Below are 23369 nucleotides of genomic sequence, written 5' to 3'. Positions count from 1 at the left end.
GTTGTAAGGTGACGGATTAGCAGAAGCCCAGCCTGGAGCCTGCTGTGGTGGCTGATGAGACTGTGGTGAGCGCACTAATCGTGAGTGGGTAGCGAGGCCCAGTGATGAAATTCCAGACACTTGCCTATGTCAGGGTCGTTCGTTTGAAGACATTGCATAAAATGAATCAGATAATTCGAGACTAATCCTGACAGAGGGTGGTAGCTTTTCTTTTGCCAGCTGCAGGGCTCTGCCATGTGATCAGTAGCAGATTATTCAAACAATAGCCTAAGCACAGTGTGTGGTTTACCTCGCCAGCCCTTTTAGAAATCATGTGACCGCTGACAACATTTTCATTAGGGAAAGGGAGACTTGAAATTTTGATCACAAGTAAGGGTTTATCACATTTCCATTTTATATAGTTCATACTGTCAAGAAGTGTAACCTCATTTGTAAATTGTAGAGGAAGACTGATTGTCTAGTAACTAGGATTTGATAGCCGTGGAAGGAGAGAGATGCCGCGAGAGGATCCAGGGGCCTGGAAGAAGAGGCTGTGTATTCTCGGGCACATGGCAGGGCCAGGCCTGGGTGAGACCAGTATGCATCCTGGGTGGCCCTGCAGTCAGCGCTGAGTGGGTGCCCTTCACACGGTGTGCCCCGGGCGCCTGGACCCCATGGTGTCATTGCACTTGGCCAGGCCTCCTGTTGAAGGGCAGGGCTCTCCAGTGGACGTGGTAAGAGTGCTTCCTGCTGCCGCACAGTCTCTGGCTTTTACTAGGGAAGATGCTGCTACAGGCAGGACAGGCAGGAAGCAGTCCCTTCGTTGGGTTTAATGATGGCAACAGGTACTTGAATCAGACATTAACTGGGTTTGAGTCAGAATAGGGTCCACATAATGGGCTCCTGTTCCATTGGGCCAGATACTAGTGCATTGCCCGGCCTTGCATCACTCAGGTGGTGCGATTCCACAGGAAGCAGGGTTACAGGTGCTTTTCTGTAAAGTGAGTGAGCTTAGCTTGCTTTCTGGATCACCATCTGGAACCTTATAGGCGCGACTTCTCCTTGGTACTTGTGGGCAGCGAGGAAGCCAGGCAAGCGAGAGAAGGGGATCAGCCTCAGTCCCACGCCCGTGGTCGTTCACCAGTGGTGCAGGGAAAGGTGACGGGGCCCTGAGGAGGAGAGGCCTCCTGTCCCACGTTGTGCAGGTGCCTGCCATGGTCACTTCACTCATGGACTGCTGGTGGGTCATGAAATAAGGATGAAGTGACATACGTGCACCTAGATTTAAGGGGAGATATTATCTGCTTCTCCTCTGAAAACAGTCCATTTACTCGAGATGTTCGTTCACTACCTGCTAATCGGACTCAGCAGGTGACCCCGAGTCCTCATCCCCGACTGTGATGTTAGTGTCGGCAGTGCTTCAGTCTCAGTGTGACTTTTGTCAAGTGAACGAGAGAGGTAATGTAATGGCTTTTATAATCTTTGGAAAGTATTCCATATAGTCCTTGATCTTATAATAAGGGTCATTCTTTTACAGCTGAAGAAACCTAGATTCAGGGAGTTGAATTGTTTTTCCAAGTCAGTGATCATTCATTTATAAAAAATTATTTAGTGGGATAAAAGGAACATATATGCAGTGGTACTCTGCTCTATGTAATCTATGGTAGTGAGTAGAAAATGACTTCTGAACCTTTTTCTGAAATTCAGGCTGTGTTAGCCACAAGTCATTGGACTACTCTGGTAAACATACTATATTTAAACACCAATCTCTAAAATTTCAGTTCTCCACACTGAGACATTCTTTTGTCAGTGAAGGGTATATTTATATGATGATTTCTAAAGAAACTAAGAAAACAAATTATTCTCATTAATACTTCCTTTGAAAGGATAACTGATTCAACTCTTCATAAGAACTAAGAGATGGCATTTTAGGGGACTTGAAATTGTCCCAGATGTAATAAGGTGGTGTCTGGTATGTTGATTTCAAATAACAGAAAATGACTCTGGCTGCAGTGGGCACAAGGAGTTTGTGGAAGGCTGTTGGGTGCCTATAGATTTGTCAGGAGGTTGCCAGAGGCAGCGTGGAGGCCAGGACATGCGTCCCCACAGCCGGCAGGGCCTCAGCTGGAACAGGAGTCATCTGGCCTGGATGCTCTGCATCCGAGATGAGTGACCTCCAGCCATTCACCTACTTGCTCAAGACCGAATATTCCAGGGGGTTACATGCCCCCCAACTCCGGGGAGAAAATCTAAACAGAGTGAAGAATATGAGTCTGGGTTATCTCCACCTGCCCCCCAAGTATTTTTTAACCGTGGCATCTTTCATTTTTATTTTATGAGTGATTTCATGTGCATTAAACTCTCATTTCATCTTCACAAAACTTTGAGCCAAGAATGTTTGGATGGTGGCAGTGCCAGGACTTACCACAGGTCTTGTCACTTATAATCCCGGGGGCTTGCCTCTTTGCCACCCCACGTTTGTCCCGGGTGGTCTCAGTCCGGCTGATTGTTCTTACAGGTTACATTCGGACAGGCTCCATCTTTCTGGCCCAGACGCAGGACCGGCTGATCTCCCTGAAGCGCATCAACTCCAGGCTGAAGTACGTGTGAGGCTTGAAGCCTGTGCTGGCTGTACTGCCCCCGCCCTCTGTCAGAGGCCAGTGACGTCATTGTCCCCTTTGTTCCGTGGCAGTGTGATAGGCATCCCTTCTGAGATCATCTCCCCCAAGAAAGTGGCCGAGCTGCACCCTCTGCTCAACGTGCATGACCTGGCGGGGGCCATGCACGTCCCCGAGGACGCGGTGGTGTCCTCTGCTGACGTGGCTCTTGCCCTGGCAAGTGCTGCCTCCCAAAATGGTAAGCAGACTGGGGACAAGGGAGGAAGAGGTTGTCGAAGAAATTGTCTCACAATAGGCAACGACACCAACTCAGTTACTGTGTTGTACACTGGCTCTTTTATTATTTTTAAATATATTTTTATTGATTTCAGAGAGGAAGGGAGAGGGAGAGGGAGAGAGAGATAGAAACATCAATGATGAGAGAGAATCATTGACCGGCTGCCTCCTGCACGCCCCACACTGGGGGCCGAGCCCACAACCCAGGCCTGTGTCCTGACTGGGAATAGAACCACGACCTCCTGGTTCAAGGTCGACGCTCAACCACTGAGCGATGCCAGCTGGGCTACACTGGCTCTTTTTGTTTTAATACACTATCTGTTACTATTTTTCCTCGGGGCCACATTTTTCTTATTGAAGTCCTGAGGAACCCTGGTTTAGTGCTTACTTAGTACCCTTCAGACTTCAGGGACTCCTTCCCCACCAAACTGAGAGGCTCCAAGGTTAGTACACACGTTGGGATTTAATCCACAGCTTGGATCATGTCCCGGGTTTGAGTGAACGAGGGGAGGACACCTCAGGGTCCATGGTGTTATGCACTTTGAGTGAACTGATTCATCATGTGGGTAGATAGGATGTAAGCTGTCCTATTTGAACTTTTCTCCCCTGCACCTTTTATGATTCCTGGAATTGAACTGTGCACTGAATTCCCTTATTAAATTTTCCCGCCATTTTTAACCTTGGGAAAGTCTCATTTACAGTCTCAGGGTGTGGTCCTTAGGGGTGTTTTGTTTTTTAAAATTAAAGCTTTGACCTGGCCTTTTCAGTATTTCTCATGAGTTGAGAATCTGCTGCAGCTGCCTTAATTGTGGACCATCTGAGGGTCGATGCCCAACTCTTTCTTTACCTTGAACAGGTGTTCAGATCTATGACCGGACAAGTGTTGTTCATGTGATGATCAAAAAAGGTGAAGTTACTGGCGTGGAGACAGATAAAGGACAGATCGAATGCCAGTATTTTGTCAATTGTGCTGGTCAGGTAAGTTAGCAACAATAGCGGGATCTCTGGTTTTCTTATTTACCTTTTATTTCCAGGACTTTTTGGTGTAGAGACTTAAGATTATTTAGGGACAAAGTAAAGGGATGCAGGGGGCACACTGAGGGCTGGAACTCGGGGCTCTTGTGCTCAAACTCGGAAACCTGCACTGCTCCCCTGTGGAGCTGTAGTGCCTCCTCCTCCTCCCTGGTGAACTGGTGCTCCCCTGTCCGGGCCCTGGAAGCACTTGTGCATTGACATAAATCCCTGGCATTGGATCTTCCTGTGGTGGTTTCTTTCATTCAACAACCTAGCAGGTAAAGTACTAGGCTGTTCTGTTGTGTCAGGAGCATAGATTCAGTTTCCAGAACACTAAGCTGCTTGTGCTTTGAAGACAAATTGGTCCTTTCTGTCCGCTCTACAGTTTAAGGTGACCTAGGGGTACTTCCCGTTCTGTGAAGCTCATTTATGATGGTGCTTGGGGTTTGTCTTGAAGCCAGGCATTTCGTTAGAAGGCCTCCTTTGCTCCCCATGAGCTCCTTTTACTATGGGAAATCTGCCTTCTTTTGATCTAAAAGTAAGTTTTATGACTTAAACTTCTAGTCTAGTGTTGTTCCCCATTCAAATAATGAACCTAAAGCAGGCCGAGTCTTGGCTTCCCTCACTGACATTGTTGCAAGAGCACACACAGGCCACTTGAAATTAAACTATTTTCAAGCGGCGGAACTTGCTCATGTGTCTTTCTGTTCCTCTTCCACCCACAATCAATCTGTCCATTTGTAGTGGGCATACGAGCTGGGTCTGTCCAACGAGGAGCCGATTAGTATCCCGTTACATGCCTGCGAACACTTCTACCTCCTGACTCGCCCCTTGGAGACCCCTCTGCAGAGCAACACACCAAGTGAGGACCTGCACTTTGTTTTTAATCTTGTTTCCTTGCCACTGTTCTGTCCTTTGAAGGAAGACTCTCTGCGAAGGACAGACTGTGTCCGAAAGAGCTTTTCCTTTCTAGAGCATGTTACAGGGAGGTGGCCCAGTTCTGACTTTTCTTTAAGAATTCTTTATGAAAGGATGGTCAAATGGGCATTCTACTTAAGCAGTTTTTCTGCAAGCTAATTGTAGTCCCAGACAGAGGTCTAAATTGACAATATTTGGAATATAGCCTGGAGTTTTTGACCTGAATGCTATAAACTCGGGGTATTCTGTGACCCTGAGTGCTGTGGAGAGGGCTGATTTCACGTTGAAGGTCTGAATCCCTGCAGTGGGCTCGGCAGTGCCCCTTTCCTTAGGCTTTATGTGGCTCAGTGGCAGTTATGTAGTTTGGTTGTGAGGACTAGTCAAAGCTTCTACGTAACTGATGGGGCAAAGGGTAATCAGAGAAAGTCTCTATTGTGAATCTGCGAGGGGAAACCTCCCGGGTGGCCTGGAAAGGTATTTTAAAGCTGATGTGTTCATGAGACGCTGTTCATTAGCAAAGCCAACAGCGAGTGGGTGTTTCTGCTTTGCTTTTTTCTGTCCATTTAGAAAGCTGGCTTACATCTAACCCCTGCTCTTCTCTTCCACTCCCCACTCCCTTATTGTTCCTCTCCTCAGATATTGTGGATGCAGATGGCAGAATTTATATTCGCAACTGGCAGGGCGGCATCTTGTCTGGGGGCTTTGAGAAAACCCCGAAACCAATTTTCACTGAGGGCAAGAACCAGCTGGAGATTCACAACCTACAGGAAGACTGGGACCACTTTGGTGTGTGAACTGTATCTATAATAATAAAAGTGTAATATGCTAATTAGACCAGACAGCCGAATGACCTTCTGGACTTCCTTCTGGACGAAGCCGCTGTGGCGGGGGCCAAGGCAGAGGCGGTTAGGGGCGATCAGGCAGGCAGGCAGGCAGAGTGGTTAGGGCCGATCAGGCAGGCAGGCAGGCAAGCAGGGGCATGAGGCAGGCAGGTAGAGTGGTTAGGGGTGATCAGGCAGGCAGGTGAGCACTTAGGGGTGATCAGGCAGGCAGGCAGGCAAGCGGTTAGGGGCATGAGGCAGGCAGGCAAGCAGTTAGGGGCAATCAGGCAGGCAGGCAAGCAGGGGCACGAGGCAGGCAGGCAGAGTTGTTAGGGGCAATCAGGCAGGCAGGTGAGCAGTTAGGGACGATCAGGCAGGCAGGCAAGCAGTTAGGGGCATGAGGCAGGCAGGCGAGCAATTAGGGGCAATCAGGCAGGCAGGCAGAGGGGTTAAAGGCAGTCAGGCAGGCAGGCAGAGGGGTTAGGGGCGATCAGACAGGCAGGCAGAGGGTTAGGTGTGATCAGACAGGCAGGCAAGTGGTTAGGGGCAGTCAGGCCAGCGGTTAGGAGCCAGCAGTTCCAGCAGTCAGACATCCCTTGAAAGGTCCCAGATTGCAAGAGGGTGCAGGCCAGGCTGAGGACCCACCCCTGCCTCGTGTATGAATTTCGTGCACCGGGCCTCTAGGAGTAATAAGAATGCCCTGTACTTATCTAAAATGTTATTTTCAAAGTATTTTCAAGAACAGCATCTCACTTGATCTTTGTAACAGCCCCATGTGGAGGTTAGAGAGGGCAGGCTACAGAGTTTGCTGGGTCTCAGGACAGTTACTCGGTAGCAAGTTCAGGAGACTCTTCTTGGTTAGTGGACTTTGGCTTATTACTTATTCACCTAAAATTGCTGCTGAAATTTTAAGCTAGGAGGAAACCTTTTCTTAGGATTTCATAGAAGATTAAAGACATTTTTAGAAAGCAGAATTATTTTGTTAATGTCCTATACTCAATTTTAAAATACTTTTAATTTTATTTATTGAATAGTTAATATATTTACATGGTTCCAAATATAAAAGATATGAAAGGATCTATAATGAAGTTTCCTTTCTAGCCTTAATGGATTTTTTTAAAGTAAACTTTTATGGTAGAAAATTTTAAGCCCCATCTACCCACCAGCCAGCTCCACAGTCTGGTGTCGTTGGTGACCACTGCCCCACTGGCCTACTCCCAGATGATGGACTCACCTTTAAACAGGTTGAGCATCTGTCCTTGCAGCCATGCCAGTGTAGGGAACCTGCCCTTCATTGCATCTCCCTCCCTTGCAGCCATGCCAGTGTAGGGAACCTGCCCTTCATTGCATCTCCCTCGGGCACCCTGTGAGAGCTTTAGCACCGAGCCCTTCGAGACCCTTATCTGTAACGTGTGTGCTCTTCCATGGCTCCTCTCCTTCCCAGAGCATCTTCTTTGTCAGTCTGCATGCCAGGCACCTCGTAGGTGTGTTCCCTAATTCCAGCAAGGGCTCTGCTCTCTGATAAATGGCCCCGTTGCTGTTCTTAGAAAACCTCTTCCAAAGATTTTATGAAAGGAGAGGGAGGAGTTAGGAAGTATGAGGAGTTGGAAGGTTTGAATTCCCTGAAGCTGAGGACTCTGTTTGGCTGTTTTTATTGCTCAGAGCCCCTGTTGAGCTCCCTCCTGCGTAGGATGCCAGACCTGGAGACACTGGAGATCATGAAGTTGGTCAATTGCCCCGAGACCTTCACACCAGACATGAGGTGCATCATGGGCGAGTCTCCTGTGGTTAAGGGCTACTTTGTCCTGGCAGGAATGAACTCTGCTGGCCTTTCGTTTGGTGGAGGAGCTGGAAGGTAAGTCTTTGTCACTCACAGTCAGTTCACTGGGCTTCTTTCTTTCTAGAATGATTTGTTAAATGGCAAATAATATATTTAATCTGGTATGTTATTATAGGAAGATACATGTAATTTTAAAGTCCCTTCAAAGTAATTACCATGGAAGGCTCTCCTGGTGTTCCTGAAATGTGCAGAATGTCTTTGGGACCCCAATTTTGGAGTTAGTCACTAAGCCTGTGGGATGGGATTCTTGTGTACTCTTTCAGCTGTAACAAATGTGGGTTCTTTGTGTATTTAAATTTGGGAACATCCAAGTGTGGTGAGTGAGATAAATGATCATGCTGAGTATCACTAGTTTTATTGAATTGATACTAATAAAAATTTAACAAGCTGGTCATGAAAGGACAGATACTGTGTGGTTCACTCTGCGAGGTACTTGGAGTAGTCTAATTCATAATGGATGGTACAGACAGTAAAATGCTGGTTGCCGGGGGCTGGGGCAGGGAATGGAGAGTGATTGGTTAATAAAGAGTTTTAGTTTGGGAAGATGGAAGGTGGTGAAGGTTACACAATAATGTGAATGTCGGGTGGCACTGAACTAGTATATGGTACACTTGAAAGTGGTTAAGATGGTCAGCTTATGTTATGTGTATTCACAATTTAAAAACTTGTAAAAAAATTAATGAGGCCATTTTTCTTGAGTGACTTGTAGAATGGCTCTGAAAACAGTTACGGAAGTGGAGTTATAAAAACCTTTGGAGCAGAGATGTGTTCAGATAACTATAACCTGTTTTACAGAGACAAAAATAAACACACGGATGTATAAATTACAGTACGTCTGTATACCTTTCAGTCTTACTTCTTCCTAGATGTGCCCGTGTCTTAAACACCTTCTGGGGAATCATCATTAGAGCTAAAATCCTCATAGTGGTCTTGTGAGAACAGCAGATGGATCCATGTTTGTTTCTTCCAGAAAGTTAAGGAAATTGCCCAGAATTGCTCACCCAGTCCCTGACAAGACAGGATCTTTGATCATGTTGGTTCTTGATTCCTGGTACAGTATTGAGTGTATCCCATCTGAGGCCCAACTACTACTGCCCACCCCCCCCCCAACAGGTACCTCGCTGAGTGGATGGTGCATGGTTATCCCTCAGAAAACGTCTGGGAGCTAGACCTGAAGCGTTTCGGAGCCCTGCAGAGCAGCCGCACCTTTCTGCGCCACCGGGTCATGGAAGTCATGCGTAAGTGGAGCTTTATTCTGCCGCACCTGCTTGCAGGTGTCTCTTTAGTGCCTCTTCTGTCATTCAGAGGGCAGGTTTCCCTCGTTCTTCAGTAAATGCTTCAAGCTGAGCTTCTGATGTTTAATTGTTTCAGGCTTGTGTCAGGGACATGGTGTCCCTGTGGTGTTTGTGGAACGTTTTCTCTCGCGTCTTGTGCCTGTTTACTCCTGGGCAGGACAGTGGGCTGACTTTCAGGTGGTAGTTCCTGCCAGTCTCGGGCAGCAGCTTCTAGTATGTTCCCAGCAGTGCCTGCTTCCCACTGTGCCTGGAAAGCCCCTGTCAGAGTGAGTGCTCCGGCTCCCCACTTGGTCTTTGGGATCACGATTTGCTTTCTAATGCAGCAAACTTGCCAACTTATTCTCAAAGCTTCAAGCTTCTCAGTGACTTCTGTCATTAATCCATGATACTCTGGCAAGATAGAAAACCACTTCTCATGTGCATACAAAACATTTGTCCCTGCTCTTTCTCCTTGTTCTTGTTTCCCTCCAACTTTGAAGTATCCAGCTCTTCATTTTAACTTCACTAGGTACTCTTCCTTGTATTTGTTTTCTAGCTTTTATTTAGGAATTAAATCAAATTAGGTTGTAATTGCATTTTTCTTTTTTTTAAATATATTTTTATTGATTTTTTACAGAGAGGAAGGGAGAGGGATAGAGAGTTAGAAACATCGATGAGCTGCCTCCTGCACACCCCCAACTGGGGATGTGCCTGCAATCCAGGTATATGCCCTTGACCAGAATTGAACCCGGGACCCTTCGGTCTGCAGGCTGACGCTCTATCCACTGAGCCAAAGCGGTTAGGGCTGTAATTTCATTTTTCTTACACTGGGGAACTATTTTCAGACTTTGCCAAAATATGTCTAAACCAGAGGCTCGGTGCACAGATTCGTGCACCGGTGGGGTCTCTCAGCCTGGCCTGTACCCTCTTGCAATCCGGGACCCTTCAGGGATGTCGGAGAGCCAGTTTAAGCCTGATCCCCGCAGGCCAGACCCAGGGACGTGCACCAGGCCTAGTATGCATGTAAGATCTTCGGTTAATCTCTTCCCGCCCTACCTCCTTCCTCCTTCCCTCTGAGATTCATCAGTCTGTTCCATGTTTTCATGCCTGTGGGTTGAGTGTCTGCCTCCTGGTGGTCATTGTGCGTCATAGCTACCAGCCAGTCGGCTGGTCAGCAGGTTGCTTAGGCTTTTATAAGTATACTAGAGGCCCAGTGCACAAAAATTTGTGCACTCGGGGGGCGGGGGTCCCTCAGCCCGGCCTGTGCCCTATCGCAGTCTGGGACCCCTCAGGGGATGACCACCTGCTGGCGTAGGCCCGCTCCCTGGGCCCAATCAGACATCCCTCTGGCAGCCCGGGAGCCCTCGGGGGATGTCCACTTGCCAGCGGGGAGCAGGCCTAAGCTGCAGTTGGACATCCTTAGTGCTACTGAGGAGGCGGGAGAGGCTCCCACCACCACTGCTGTACTGGCAGCCGTCAGCCTGGCTTGTGGCTGAGCAGAGCTCCCACTGTGGGAGCGCACTGACCACCGGGGGGGCAGCTTCTGCATTGAGCATCTGCCCCCTGGTGGGTCAGTGTGTGTCATAGTGACCAGTCATTCTCAGTCGTTCTGCTGTTAGGGTCAGTTTGCATATTACCCTTTTATTATATAGGATACAGGCCTGGTGCATGGGTTGGGGCTGGCTGGTTTGCCCTGAAGGGTGTCCCGGATCAGGGTGGGGGTCCTGCTGGGGTGCCTGGCAAGCCTGGGTGAGGGGCTGATGGGTGTTTGCAGGCTGCCCAAACCCCCTTCAGGGTGGGGGCCCCCACTGGGGTGCCTGGCCAGCCTGGGTGAGGGACTGATGGCTGTTTGCAGGCTGGTCAAGCCCTCCCCAGTGGGGACCCTCACCCCATGGAGGTTTGGCCAGCCTGGGTGAGGGGCTGATGGCTGTTTTCAGACTGGCCACACCCCCTTTAGGGTGGGGGGTCCCCAATGGGGTGCCTGGCCAGTCTGGGTGAGGGGCTGAGGGCCGTTTTCAGGCTGGCCAAGCCCCCCGGCGACGGAAGCTCCCAGCCTCTCCTTTTTTTCTTTTTTTTTTATTCTGGGATTTATTTACCTTCTATAATTGAAACTTTGTAGCCTTGAGAGGAGCTCAGAGCCGGCCAGGGCGGGCGCAAGGGAAGCTTGGCTTCCTCCATTGCCAGGGGCAATGCAAGCCACCGGCTCGCTCCAGCTCCATGGCCATGGCCAGCTGAAAGCAGGTATCTGGGGTTTATTTACTTTCTATAATTGAAACTTTGTTGCTTTGAGTGGAGCTCCATCATTGGGGCAACCAAGCCTCCTGCTCACTCCAGCTCCGTGGCTGCTGGCCACCATCTTGGTTGGGTTAATTTGCATATAGTTGCTCTCATTGGCTGGTGGGCATGGCTTAAGGTGTAGCGAAGGTATGGTCAATTTGCATGTTTGTCTTTTATTAGCGTAGATATATATAGATACAGATATTTTGGACGTATTTATGCTCAGGACTGAGTTTCTACATTGGCTGTGACCATTGTTCTTGATTAAGAATGAACTGCTCACCCTGGCGAGTGTGGCTCAGTTGGTTGAGCATTCATTGTCCTGTGCACCAGAAGGTCGCCAGTTTGATTAAGGGTCAGGGCATGTGCCTGTGTTGTGGGCTTGATCCCCAGTAGCGGGTGTGCAGGAGGCAGCCGATCAATGTTTCTCTTTCACATCGATGTTTCTTTCACTCTCTCTCTCTCCCTTTTCCCTCTATCTAAAATCAATAAAAACTTTTTATTTTTTTTTTTAAAGAATGAACTGCTGGTTTAGCAGCTGGTGGTTCCATTCATCATGAGCATTTGGTGACCTTTAACGCCTGTATGACACCTGTGGCAGAGAACTCATATGTGGGGGAGATTTGGGACCTGGCAGCAGTATGTGTAATTGCTAAGCTTCCTTCTTTTTAGCAAATATTTTGGTTAAAATGTTGAACTATCGTAAGTCCAGGTTTCCCATCCATAGTTACTGTAGAACCTGTGCAAATCATAACAGAGCTTGAATTTCTCCTTGATGCCATGACATGTTAGATGGCATTTTCTGATTCTCATAAAACAGAAATTGCAGGCATGATAGAAAATGGGGAGAGTAGAACCTAAAATACCAGAGATGGGCAGGTTGTCACAATATAAGAAAACCAGGGTTTTAGTTTCCTGATTTTTAGTTTCCCAACCTACCCCAATACCCCAAGGTACCTCCTGTGTGGAATGGTGTGAGGTCAGGTCTCTTTGGAAGGGACTAGAGGTCACACTCTTTCTGGCTATTGTTACTCATTTCTGTTGCAGATTGGACATTGGGAAAATTGAACTCTGACCCTAGCTTGTCGCTGGGACAATACTGTGCAAGCTGCCAGGTTTCAGAGCTACCAAATCAGGTGTGCTGTGTGCCCTTTCACTTCAGAAATGGCTGAGGAAAGGTCTGTGATGGGTCTGAGATCCCACAGCACAGGCCCTGTAATGTAAAGAGTCAAGTGCCATTTTTTCACACTTTGTAACCACCTGTGACCTTTGATATCTCCTTCATCTCTCCTACAGAGCTTAGCAGAGTTTAGATCTATGACCTGTCTCCCATTGTTTCTACCTACGAATTTGGAACCATAATTGCAAACAGGGATGCAGAGTTGTCATGTGACTGACAGCTGTGTAACTATGAAGGGGTGACACCAGCTCTTGCAGTATTTTTCTTTCTCCTGGAGCATGCCTGTTCTACTGGGTGCCGTTTGGCAAGTTACGCTACATTAGCCTAGAAAGGATGCTCTTCTGAATGGGAGCAACTCCAGAGTCTAGTGCAGGGGTGGGCAAACTTTTTGACTCGAGGGCCACAATGGGTTCTTAAACTGGACCGGAGGGCCGGAACAAAAGCATGGATGGAATGTTTGTGTGAACTAATATAAATTCAAAGTAAACATCATTACATAAAAGGGTACGGTCTTTTTTTTTTTTAGTTTTATTCATTTCAAACGGGCCGGATTCGGCCCGCGGGCCGTAGTTTGCCCATGGCTGGTCTAGTGGGTAATCTGCACGCAGCTCAGTGGCTTGGGCTTCCATGGACTGTTCTCATCTGTTCTAGCTCTGCTGTATGAGTTAAAGGTTCCTCGTTGGGACTTCCAGACAGGGAGGCAGTTACGCACATCCCCTCTCTATGACCGGCTGGACGCACAAGGAGCCAGGTGGATGGAAAAGCATGGATTCGAGAGGCCAAAGTATTTTGTGCCACCAGACAAGGGTAAAGAGGCACATTCTCATTTTTGTTCACTTTTTTCCTTTTAAGAATTAATATAATTTATTTTTAAATGTATATGGCTAGAATGTGTTCCTGGGAGAATAAGTAATAAAAACCTAACTATACAGGAGACTCCCCAGTATAAATCTTCTCCTTTTGTTTTTCTGGTCTACAGACCTCCTGGCTTTGGAGCAGAGCAAGACTTTCTATAAGCCGGACTGGTTTGACATTGTGGAGTCTGAAGTCAAGTGCTGTAAGGAAGCCGTATGTGTCATTGACATGTCCTCTTTCACAAAGTTTGAAATAACAGTAAGTAATTGGAAACCAATATAACGGACTAGGAAACGGTGCCTCCTTTTTTCATCTGTCTCTTTAAAACTGATTCTGTAAGAACTCTGGTATATTTTTTTTTTTTTTTAATATATTTTATTGATTTTTTACAGAGAGGAAGGGAGAGAGAGATAGAGCTAGAAACATCGATGAGAGAGAAACATCGATCAGCTGCCTCCTGCACATCTCCCACTAGGGATGTGCCCGCAACCCAGGTACATGCCCTTGACCGGAATCGAACCTGGGACCTTTCAGTCCGCAGGCCGACGCTCTATCCACTGAGCCAAACCGGTTTCGGCAACTCTGGTATATTTTAATATCATATCTTTATTACATTTTTCTGAATTTGTAGCTCTTTGTTTCTGGTTTTTAATCTGCTTACAGAGGCCCATTGATCATTAGAATCAACAGCTAGCTTTCTCTGGTGCTTCCTACAGTGGCATAAATCTGCAAATATTGTTGCAGGAGTCCTGGCTAACTGAATTTTCATAGCAAGTCACGTTGCTCATGAGGCCGTGTTACCAGCCAAACGTTCTTGTGCTCTCTCTGCTTTGTCTTCACTCTGCAGTCCACCGGAGATCAGGCATTAGAAAGTCTGCAGTACCTCTTCTCCAATGACCTTGACGTGCCCGTGGGCCACATCGTGCACACCGGCATGCTCAATGAGGGCGGAGGATATGAAAACGACTGCAGCATAGCGCGCCTGAACAAGCGCAGGTGAGGTCCGCTGCCGCGCTGGCTCCCTCCGGCACTGGCCCCGGGTACTGCGGCAGAGCAGAGCTCCCAGCTCCCCCAGGAAACCTGAATCGTACCAAGGACTGAACACCTCACTACCTCATGGCCAGTCCATTAGTAGTCCAGGACAAAAAAATCACCTGAAAAAAAACTCACCAGGTTATGCAAAACTCGATGTGAAAATTAGTTACCCTACTGGGAGGAGACGTCTTACCTTGTATTAGTAAGTGACAGAAGTCAGCCTTCGCTTGTCCTTACATGGTGTATCCTCAAGTTCCGTGCTCCTGGCCCTCTGGAGGCTAAGAGCTTGTTGGCCAGTATTTTACCCACTGCTTTGACACTAGCTCAGAACTTGATTGCTTCCCGATCCTCTTCTCTGCTGCCTGGTTTTGATTGCTTGTGGGTCTCACTTTCAGTTTCTTCATGATTTCTCCAACCGACCAGCAGGTCCACAGTTGGGCCTGGCTTAAGAAGCACATGCAGCTAGACAGCAACCTGCTCCTGGAGGACGTCACCTGGAAATACACAGGTACTTCTCTCCGGGTCCCCCAGGGGAGCTGATCCAGATTTGTCAGGATTAGAATCGGAAGAGGCTCGCTAGTTATAGAAAATTGGTCTCTGATACCTCCTGTGTTTTTTTTTTAAACATTTTATTGATTTTAGAGAGGAAGGGAGAGGGAGAGAGGGAGAGAAACATCAATGATGAGAATCATTGATTGGCTGCCTCCTGCATATCCCCTACTGGGGATCGAGCCCGCAACCCAGGCATGTGCCATTGGCCGGAATCGAACCTGGGACCCTTCAGTCTGCAGGCCGACGCTCCATCCAGAGCCAAACCAGCTAGGGCACTTCCTGTGTTTTTTAAGGAAAATGTGGAATGAGTTCTTCAGTTACTGTTTTGCTCACTAGGTCCCCTGCAGCCAGCATGTTAGGAGTGTGAATATTTGATGAGTGAATGAGTAGATAATTTTTATTTTCTCTTGTTTTCTAGAGTAAGTAATTTTAAAGCATTTTTATATTATCTAAGTATTATTTTCCTCAAAAATTTTCCTTAGCTTTTTTTAAAATGAGTGAATAATTTTTTAAAATATGTTTTTATTGATTTCAGCGTGAGGAAGGGAGAGGGAGAGAATCTTCGATCGGCTGCCTCTTGCATGCCCCATACTGGGGATTGTGCCTGAAACCCAGGCACGTGCCCTAACTGGGAATTGAATCCTGACCTCATGGTTTATAGGTCGATGCTCAACCACTGAGCCACACTGGCTGGGCAATGAGTAATTTTTAAAGATGACTTAAATTTCCTGATGGTCTCAGTGGTTCAGTCAGGGGAGTAGCCCTCCTCTAATGCCATCCCACCATTTTAGGTGTAATTTCTCCCTCCCCCTACTTAACCTTCTCCTGCCCTTCATTATAGCAGGCCCTCTTTCTCAATTCATTGTAGCAGCAAATATTACAAACTCTTGCTACCAGATTGGCAAACTACAGAATCTTGTTGAACTAGAGTTGTTTTATGGCTGAATGAAGATAAAGTGTACTTAGCACAGGCTGCTGTCACAAACTGACAGATCCAGAGTGATTGGGCAGCTCTCCTCCTGGTCCTGATTTGGGATTGGGGCTTTTCCCATCACGTAGCCACACTGGGAAGATGAGGGGAATGGGAAGTATGCAGGAGAGTATGTCCAGCCAGGACTTGGTCTCACTGTCCCATCTGACTGCAGAGGAAGCTATGGAATGTTGCCTTCCTGTGTCCCTAGGAAGAGGAAACACTCCCGTTAGTTCTGCCAGCAGTCAGTAGCTGCATTTAGCAGGCCTGTCGGGAGAGGTGTATCTGTCAGAATCAGGTGCACCTTGCATTGCCTAAACAAAGGGATGTTCTTGTGGTCTTGCCAGCCAGGCCTGGTTATAGGTGAGCAAGTCCACAACAGACCTTTCCCATTGGCTCAGCTGTTTACCTGGAGCGGCCAGACATTGCTTGTTCTTTTCTGTTTAGCCCTCAACCTGATTGGTCCTCGAGCTGTGGATGTGCTGTCCGAGTTGTCCTATGCCCCGATAACTCCAGACCACTTCCCAAGCCTCTTTTGCAAGGTGGGTGCCAGTAAGGTTCTAGTTTTTGAATGGGCAGGGAATATCTTTTTAAGAGATGGCAATTGCATGTTCTTACTCTGGCAGTAACACCCACAAAATGTGCTGACTTAATAAAATGACAGAATAAATTCTTTATTTTTCACCCTTCAAGTTCTCCTTATTTAATAAGCATTAGGATATATCTGAAGTGGATTTAACTTCTCTGAATATCAGTTCTATATATTTACTGCTTTCTATAACAGCAGATTCTACGTAATAGGATAATAAAACGCCGGTCAGGGTTAGGCCCCTTCTCTCCAGTAGCTCTTCCTCTCTCCCATGCCCAGAGGCAGAGCAGCTTCTGTGTATGTGGCATCTTCAGGTAATAAATGGTGTATGTCAGTGGTCGGCAAACTACGGCTCGCGAGCCACATGCGGCTCTTTGGCCCCTTGAGTGTGGCTCTTCCACAAAATACCACGTCCAGGCACGCATGTACAGTGTGATTGAAACTTCGTGGCCCATGCACAGAAGTCGGTATATTGTGGAAGAGCCACACTCAAGGGGCCAAAGAGCCGCATGTGGCTCGCGAGCTGCAGTTTGCCGACCACTGGGGTAGGTGAATCCCTAAACAACTTACGTAAGATTCTTTCTTATACTTGGCAACTATAGCTGAGTGAAACACATTGTAACTGAATAAAAAAGAAATAACTGCGTACTCTCCAAGTGGTTGATTTGCGGTCCAAATGGAGAGATGTTTTTGTCAACCTGTAACAAGCAGCTTGGGGACAGTTATTGAAGGAGGCTCTTTGATGTTCAAACCAAAATTGGGATCCACCTACTAATTGATTTTAGTTTTCCTTTTCCTCCATGGCAGAGTGAAAGCCACAGAAAACTGTTAGCCATTACTAACTCCTTCACAGTGTCTTTGCTTCTTTTTAAAAATTTTGTTGATTTCAGAGAGGGAGAGATAGAAACATCAATGATGAGAATCACTGATCAGCTGCCTTCTGCATGCCCCCCACTGGGGATTGAGCCAGCAACCCTGGCATATGCCTTTGACCGGAATCGAACCCAGGACCCTTCAGTCTGCAGGCCAACGCTCTACCCACTGAGCAAAACTGGCTAGGGTTATCTTTGTTTTTGTTTTCTTTTTAATATATTTTATTGATTTTTTTACAGAGAGGGAGAAGGATAGAGAGTTAGAAACATCGATGAGAGAGAAACATCGATCAGCTGCCTCCTGCATACCCCCCACTAGGGATGTGCCTGCAACCAAGGTACATGCCCTTGACTGGAACCGAACCCGGGACCCCTCAGTCTGCAGGCCGACACTTCATCCACTGAGCCAAACCAGTCAGGGCATGTCTTGCTTCTTGATGAGTGATGCATCCGTGTGTGCCTGCAGAGCACCATGTGATGCCCGACTTCCTGTGGAAAGTTTGCTTTAGTGCCACCTGGGACTTAGCACTTTCCTTCACAGGAACAGGAATTGAGACAGAGGTAACGGAGCTGCTGTGAACACGTTCTGAACATCAGACCCCAGGATGACAGGTGAACCTTGTTCTCTGGGCACCAGACATCATCCTTTGTGGGCAGGTGCCTAGGACTGTCTTCCGAGTGCCCCAGAGGAGACTGTCTGGTCTTCATTGCTCCCTATGCACCTAAAACAAATCTTTAGCTGGACTTTGCAAAAAGTAATGTTTCCTGTTTGTCAAGACTTTGCCTCCACTTCCATCAGCAGCTTGGCTAGCACTCCTGATATTGGTGATACTCAAAGAAAAGACATTGTAAAGGCTTTGTTCCATCCCTAATGACCTGGAGACCTGAAAGCGGATCATTTTGAGGATGGAAGTCTTTCATTCACATGTCTCTTTTAGGGTCAGACAAAGGGTGCAGAGCTAAGGAGAGGGGTTGGCCTCAGACACCATCCACTTCCCTTGGAGTTTTGACGCTATCTCCCTTTGTTTCCACAGGAGATGAGTGTGGGCTATGCCAACGGGATCCGGGTGATGAGCATGACTCACACGGGAGAGCCGGGCTTTATGCTTTACATCCCCATAGAGGTGAGAAGCTAGGAAGGTGTGCTGGTGTCCCACACCTGCTGAGCACTGGCAGGGTTAGAGTCTGTTGTGCCTGGTAATTGAAGAGGCTGCGTTAAAGACATTTTAGCATGTTTAACTAGGGTATTTACTTTTTAAAAAAAACAGATATGTGCACGTGGTTTAAAAAAAACCCAAAGTATTCAGTTCCATTTGACCAGTTTCTACTATGTGATCTTAGTTTTTTGTCATGTCAGAAATTTTTGTAAATATGGAAGTTAAAAGACATATTTTTAACCCTCTTTAGACCCACAGAAGCATACTGTTCATCTTTTTTTTAATACATATATTTTTTATTGATTTCAGAGAGGAAGGGAGAGAGTTAGAAACATCAATGATGAGAATCATCGATCGGCTGCCTCCTGCGTGCCCCACATTGGGGATCCAGGCCACAACCTGGGCATGTGCCCTGACTGGGCATCAAACCGTGACCTCCTGGTTCACAGGCGGACGCTCAACCACTGAGGCACGCCAGCTGGGTGTTCATTTTGTTTTTCTTAACAATTTATCTTGGAGATCTTTTTCCTATGAGTACTTAAAGAGAACTTCCTTTCTTTTTTTATAGTGGCATATTATTCCATCATAATTTACTTAACCAGCCTGGTACTAATAGACATTTATGGTGTTTCTAATCCTTTACTACTATAAAAATTTGGCAGTGTGCAAGAGTGTGCCAACACATGGAGGTGCCAGACTCTAGGCTGATAAGTGCAAAACAGTTGGTCAGTGCAGCTTTAGTTTCCCTTGTGGGAGGCTGATGGTGTGGGGCAGGGAGGAGAGCTCTGCTTCCCTGACTCCTTCCTCTGCGACTCACTCTGGGTCTCTACGATATGCTGTCATCTGTGTGAAAAATCACGTTATGGGCACACGGTAGAGTGATGTGTACCACGTTTCGTAGCGTGGGCCAGTGCATAGGGAATTGGGCAGGGAACAAAGTCAGCAGAGGGTGCGTGGGCTATTTGAGAAGCAGCTGAGCTTAGTCATTACTGGGTGCTGAGCGCGCTGCTATGAGTTATTTAATAATTGCTACATACTAGTAAGTACTTACGTTAGTCTCCTAGACATTTTAGAGACATGAAAAGACATGGATGCTGCTTTCATGGAGCTTATGTTTGAGTTAGGGGTGACCCTGGCATACTCCTAGGCTGTAGCACTTTGGTTTGTTGATGAGACATCCTGAGAATTTTATACAAACCTCTCCCCATCCAAATTAATAGTGTCAGCCATCAGGCATGCCAGACACACTCCAGGTTGAAATCTGAAGGTCTGCTGCTTACCGCCCTTTCATCTTTCCCTCTAGTATGCCCTACATGTCTACAATGAAGTGATGAGTGTGGGGCAGAAATACGGGATCCGGAATGCTGGGTATTATGCTCTTCGTAGTCTCCGAATTGAGAAGTTTTTTGCCTTCTGGGGTCAGGATCTGAATACCCTCACCACCCCCCTGGAATGTGGACGAGAGTCCCGGGTGAAATTTGAGAAGGTACTGTGTCCACGCGCACTCCTGTCACTCACCTGCTCGTGCAGGGCATCTGTGTTAGAGCAGGAAGCGGGCTGATGTGGAAGGAAAGGGTGGAAGTGCTGAGACCTCGATGATAGCGTCAGGTGAACAGTGATGATTGGGATGTCCCTAGAATGATTAGTGCGTCTATGGGATAAAACATCTTAATATGAGAACAAGAAACCGCCAGCACCTGTTTTCAGCACTTTGCTCTCTTTTAGACTGAGTGCTTTCTGGGGAAGTTTTCTGAGTAGAATGTAGTGGTACATGAACATACCATGATTATTTGTACAAATTAGTTACCTTCCATTCAACTGCCTAATTTTTAGTTTCTTTTCAAAGTAATACATGAACATGATGTTTTTAAAAAGTCATAATTGAAGAGCATGTTGTGACTTCTCTACCTCTGAACCCCACCTGTCTCACTGCCACCTTTACCAGGAGCAGTTTCTTGTCTCTCCTTTAGAATTTCAGTGTGTTGTGAACCAATGTGTGTTTATTGACGACAGCAAAAATAGGAAGGTGAGACAAGGGCATAGAAGTAACAGGAGCCTGGGCTGCCTTAGCCCAGGATGAGCTGCCGCTGTCTATTGCTCCCTTGGTTGCAAGTCTCATGGAGTCCCTTAGAGGTCAGGGGATACGTGCCGGGGAGGGGGTTGAGGCAGGGAATGGCACGGGTGTGCTCCCCTCACCACTTTTTCCCTTCTGTTTTTTTTTAATCCTCACCTGAGGATATTTTTCCATTGATTTTTTTAGAGTGGAAGAGAGAGGGAAAGACAGAAACATTGATGTGAGGGAAGCACATCGATTGGTTGCCTCCTGCACAAACCCTGACCAGTGCCTGGGACTGGGCCAGGAAGGAGCCTGCAACTGAGGTATGTGCCCTTGAGCAGAATCAAACCCAGGACCCTTAGGTCCAAGGGCTGATGCTCTATCCACTGAGCAAAACCGGCTAGGGCCCCTGGCCACTCTTTTTAACAATCATTCCCTACCAGTATAGATCTACAGTATTCTTTTTGAGAAATTATAGATAACAATTTTTCTGATATAAAAGTAATGAATATTCATTTTGGAAAATAGAATATGTCAAGAAAACTAAAATGATTCATACTTTATTGAGTTTATTTTATCCTGCTCTTGTTTTTGTATATATGCATATATAAACATGTATGCATTGAATACAGACATATATGCATGGACTTTTTGTTGGGATTATATAAAAATGCTGTTTTTCTAAAATAGTCTAGCAAGTGTTTTTTGAATATTGATTTTTCTTCCTGAATATTTTGTTCTATGTGGTCTTGTTATTGAAATCCGTTTATAAAACAGGGAAAAAAATATGGGTACCTGTGTTGTTACAAAAATTCTCTGAAGGCATCTCTTATGTTGTGAATGCAGTTTTTCACATGGTGGGCAGAGACAATGTCCCCAAAGCCTGCCCTGGGGTGTGGGGGCGCTGCACTCCACAGTGACGGGACCTGCCCACTGCTGCTCGTGAGGATGACTCAGTGTTGCCTTCCTTCCCCAGGGGCTGGATTTCATTGGTCGAGATGCCCTGCTGCAGCAGAGGCAGAACGGGGTGTACAAACGCCTGGCTATGTTCGTCCTGGACGACCACGACACAGACCTGGACCTCTGGCCCTGGTGGGGGGAGCCCATTTACCGGAACGGGCTGTACGCCGGCAAGACCACCAGCAGTGCCTACAGCTACACCCTGGAGCGCCACGTCTGCCTGGGCTTCGTGCACAACTTCTCCGAGGACACTGGGGAAGAGCAGGTGGTGACGGCGGATTTCATCAACCGGGGAGAGTATGAGATTGACATCGCGGGACAGCGGTTCCAGGCCAAGGCCCGGCTCTACCCGGTCGCCTCCCTCTACACCCATAAGCGCCGAAAGGAAGACGTGGAGCTAAGTGACTTGCATGGGAAGTAATGCCAGACAGTCTTACCGTCTTAGGAGCCTCTGTCCTGATCCTGTCCCTCTTCTCGGTATAACCTTTACCTTCCATTTCTTATCTCCTTGGTATCATTTTAAACTTTTTGCTTTGCAGCCTCTCTTGTCGTTTCATCTCCTCACACTCAGTCTGAGCTGTTTGTTCCATCTGTCCACCCGTCTCAGATTCCCATGGGGACAGGAGCGAGCCCCACTTGTAGAAGTGTGTGTGGTGGCAGTCGATGTCACGTGCTGTGTTGGGAAGCCAGGGAAGCTGGTGCTGTGCAGGCAGGAGTCCATCTCCGTGGGCCAGCTGTTCTCAGAGCCGCCTGCTGACGGTGATGAGTTGCTGTGTGCTTGTTACGGCCCTGAGGTAGTTGTGCCTTCAGCCAGGCAGCTGCGTTCCTGTTCCACTGTGCTGTGGGCTGGCACCGTGATACCTCGAGCAAGATGACCATCTACCTCACTGACGAGAGGGCATCGGGTGGGCTGCAGAGATAAAGTCAAGCTGACATTATTCCCAGCCTCCCTAACAACTGGTTCTCGACCAGAGGACCAGGGACACCTGCCTATAATTTCTTCATCGCTTGTTAATCTCTGTAATGAGGGGCTTTGCTTGTTTGGCTGAGTAAACAAGCAAGCCACAGTATTTGAAAGGGAAAAACCATGTTGCTTTTTTTCAGATGAAAGGAAAGAGTCTTAACCTCAGAAAGTACCAACACCCAACAGTGCTACTTTCTCTTCCTGTCCCTTTGGTGGTAGGCTCACTAGCTCAGCAAATATTTCTTTCCTTTAGGAAGAGAGAGGGGAAGGTAAGGCAGCCCACATACTGAGTTCAAGAGGACTGGACAGATCCACAGCTGACCCACGTGGATTCTGAGCGAGGAGGGTGTCTGTTGTGTGAGCCTAGCAGACTGCTTTCCATCCTTGCTTTCTGTCTCCTCTGGAATAGAAAGTGACTGGAGTGCCTGCAAGAGGGTCATGCACAGTTCAGAAGTGTCTTTCAGGGGTGAAAATTGAGAGACATCAGACTATACTATTCATCCCAACACTTAATTCTTAATTTCCCCTGGCACCAAGCTGATTTCTTAAAAGTATAAACTGTTGCTAGAGATGTAATTAATTAACTGCAGCCTTTGTTGTATTGACATCGTAGACACATTAGCTCTGCTAGGTCTGTAAGTCTAATAAAGAAGGTGCTCCAGGTGCCAGCCTGCTCTGGCTGCTATACCCCCTTAATCAGACTGTCTGCCTCTAGGCATGTCTTGCCATTTCCCCAGCCAGTGCCCACCTTTTTAGGAGGTCTTAGTTGATTTGTTAAGGGAGCATGTGATTAGAATTGCTTGGCGGGCCTTGCTATTCTGGTGCAAATGTGTATGTAATGGGTGAGAGATGTTGCTCCTAGGCACAGAGGAGAAAGAGGTGTGCCCCGCTGAAGAACAGGAGCTGTGCCAATGCAGGTAACCAGCAGGGAGCCGACTGGCCCAAGAAGATGGAAACAGGTGCTAGAGGGCTACAGGTATTACATGCTCTGCACCACTCCCAAATCACCTTTTCTAGTTACGCATAAATTTCTTCTTGTCCACAGGAGAGGGCGTCACTTGTTTATTGAGTGCCCTGCAGCACACATTAGTTTTGGGCACATCAAAGTTTATCCCTGAAGTCTCTTTTTGTTCCAATACAGGCAGCGTGAATCTGGTAGCTT

The 23369-nt window shown here is 47.3% G+C and overlaps 1 protein-coding gene and 1 long non-coding RNA gene across 6 annotated transcripts in view; one reads left to right on the top strand and one right to left on the bottom strand.

The window, feature by feature from the left end:
- Positions 1–21781, top strand: part of PDPR (pyruvate dehydrogenase phosphatase regulatory subunit) — a 67635-nt gene extending 45854 nt beyond the window's left edge. For 2 of the 5 annotated variants that reach the window (XM_036345170.1, XM_036345169.1), the window contains 15 exons: positions 2498–2579; positions 2672–2835; positions 3730–3851; positions 4632–4749; positions 5442–5591; positions 7289–7481; positions 8580–8704; positions 12849–13004; positions 13177–13310; positions 13900–14048; positions 14483–14595; positions 16057–16151; positions 18105–18194; positions 19531–19713; positions 21260–21664. In XM_036345170.1, the coding sequence (XP_036201063.1) occupies positions 2498–2579; positions 2672–2835; positions 3730–3851; positions 4632–4749; positions 5442–5591; positions 7289–7481; positions 8580–8704; positions 12849–13004; positions 13177–13310; positions 13900–14048; positions 14483–14595; positions 16057–16151; positions 18105–18194; positions 19531–19713; positions 21260–21664 (2279 nt within the window). Of the gene's footprint in view, positions 1–1415; positions 1438–2497; positions 2580–2671; positions 2836–3729; positions 3852–4631; positions 4750–5441; positions 5592–7288; positions 7482–8579; positions 8705–12848; positions 13005–13176; positions 13311–13899; positions 14049–14482; positions 14596–16056; positions 16152–18104; positions 18195–19530; positions 19714–21259 lie in introns of those variants that run through there. The other 3 variants (XM_036345172.1, XM_036345174.1, XM_036345173.1) reach the window with 3 other exon arrangements.
- Positions 17373–21263, bottom strand: LOC118674027. Its single transcript, XR_004973562.1, has 3 exons — positions 21079–21263; positions 19746–19878; positions 17373–18264 (listed from the first exon to the last, which is right to left on the bottom strand). It is a non-coding gene; the product is annotated as an uncharacterized LOC118674027 (long non-coding RNA).
- Positions 21782–23369: the final 1588 nt, after the last annotated feature.

The sequence above is a fragment of the Myotis myotis genome, unplaced genomic scaffold, assembly GCF_014108235.1.
Source record: "Myotis myotis isolate mMyoMyo1 unplaced genomic scaffold, mMyoMyo1.p scaffold_m19_p_19, whole genome shotgun sequence".
NCBI classification, from domain to species: Eukaryota; Metazoa; Chordata; class Mammalia; order Chiroptera; family Vespertilionidae; genus Myotis; species Myotis myotis.
This window is presented reverse-complemented; position numbering and strand designations above follow the sequence as displayed.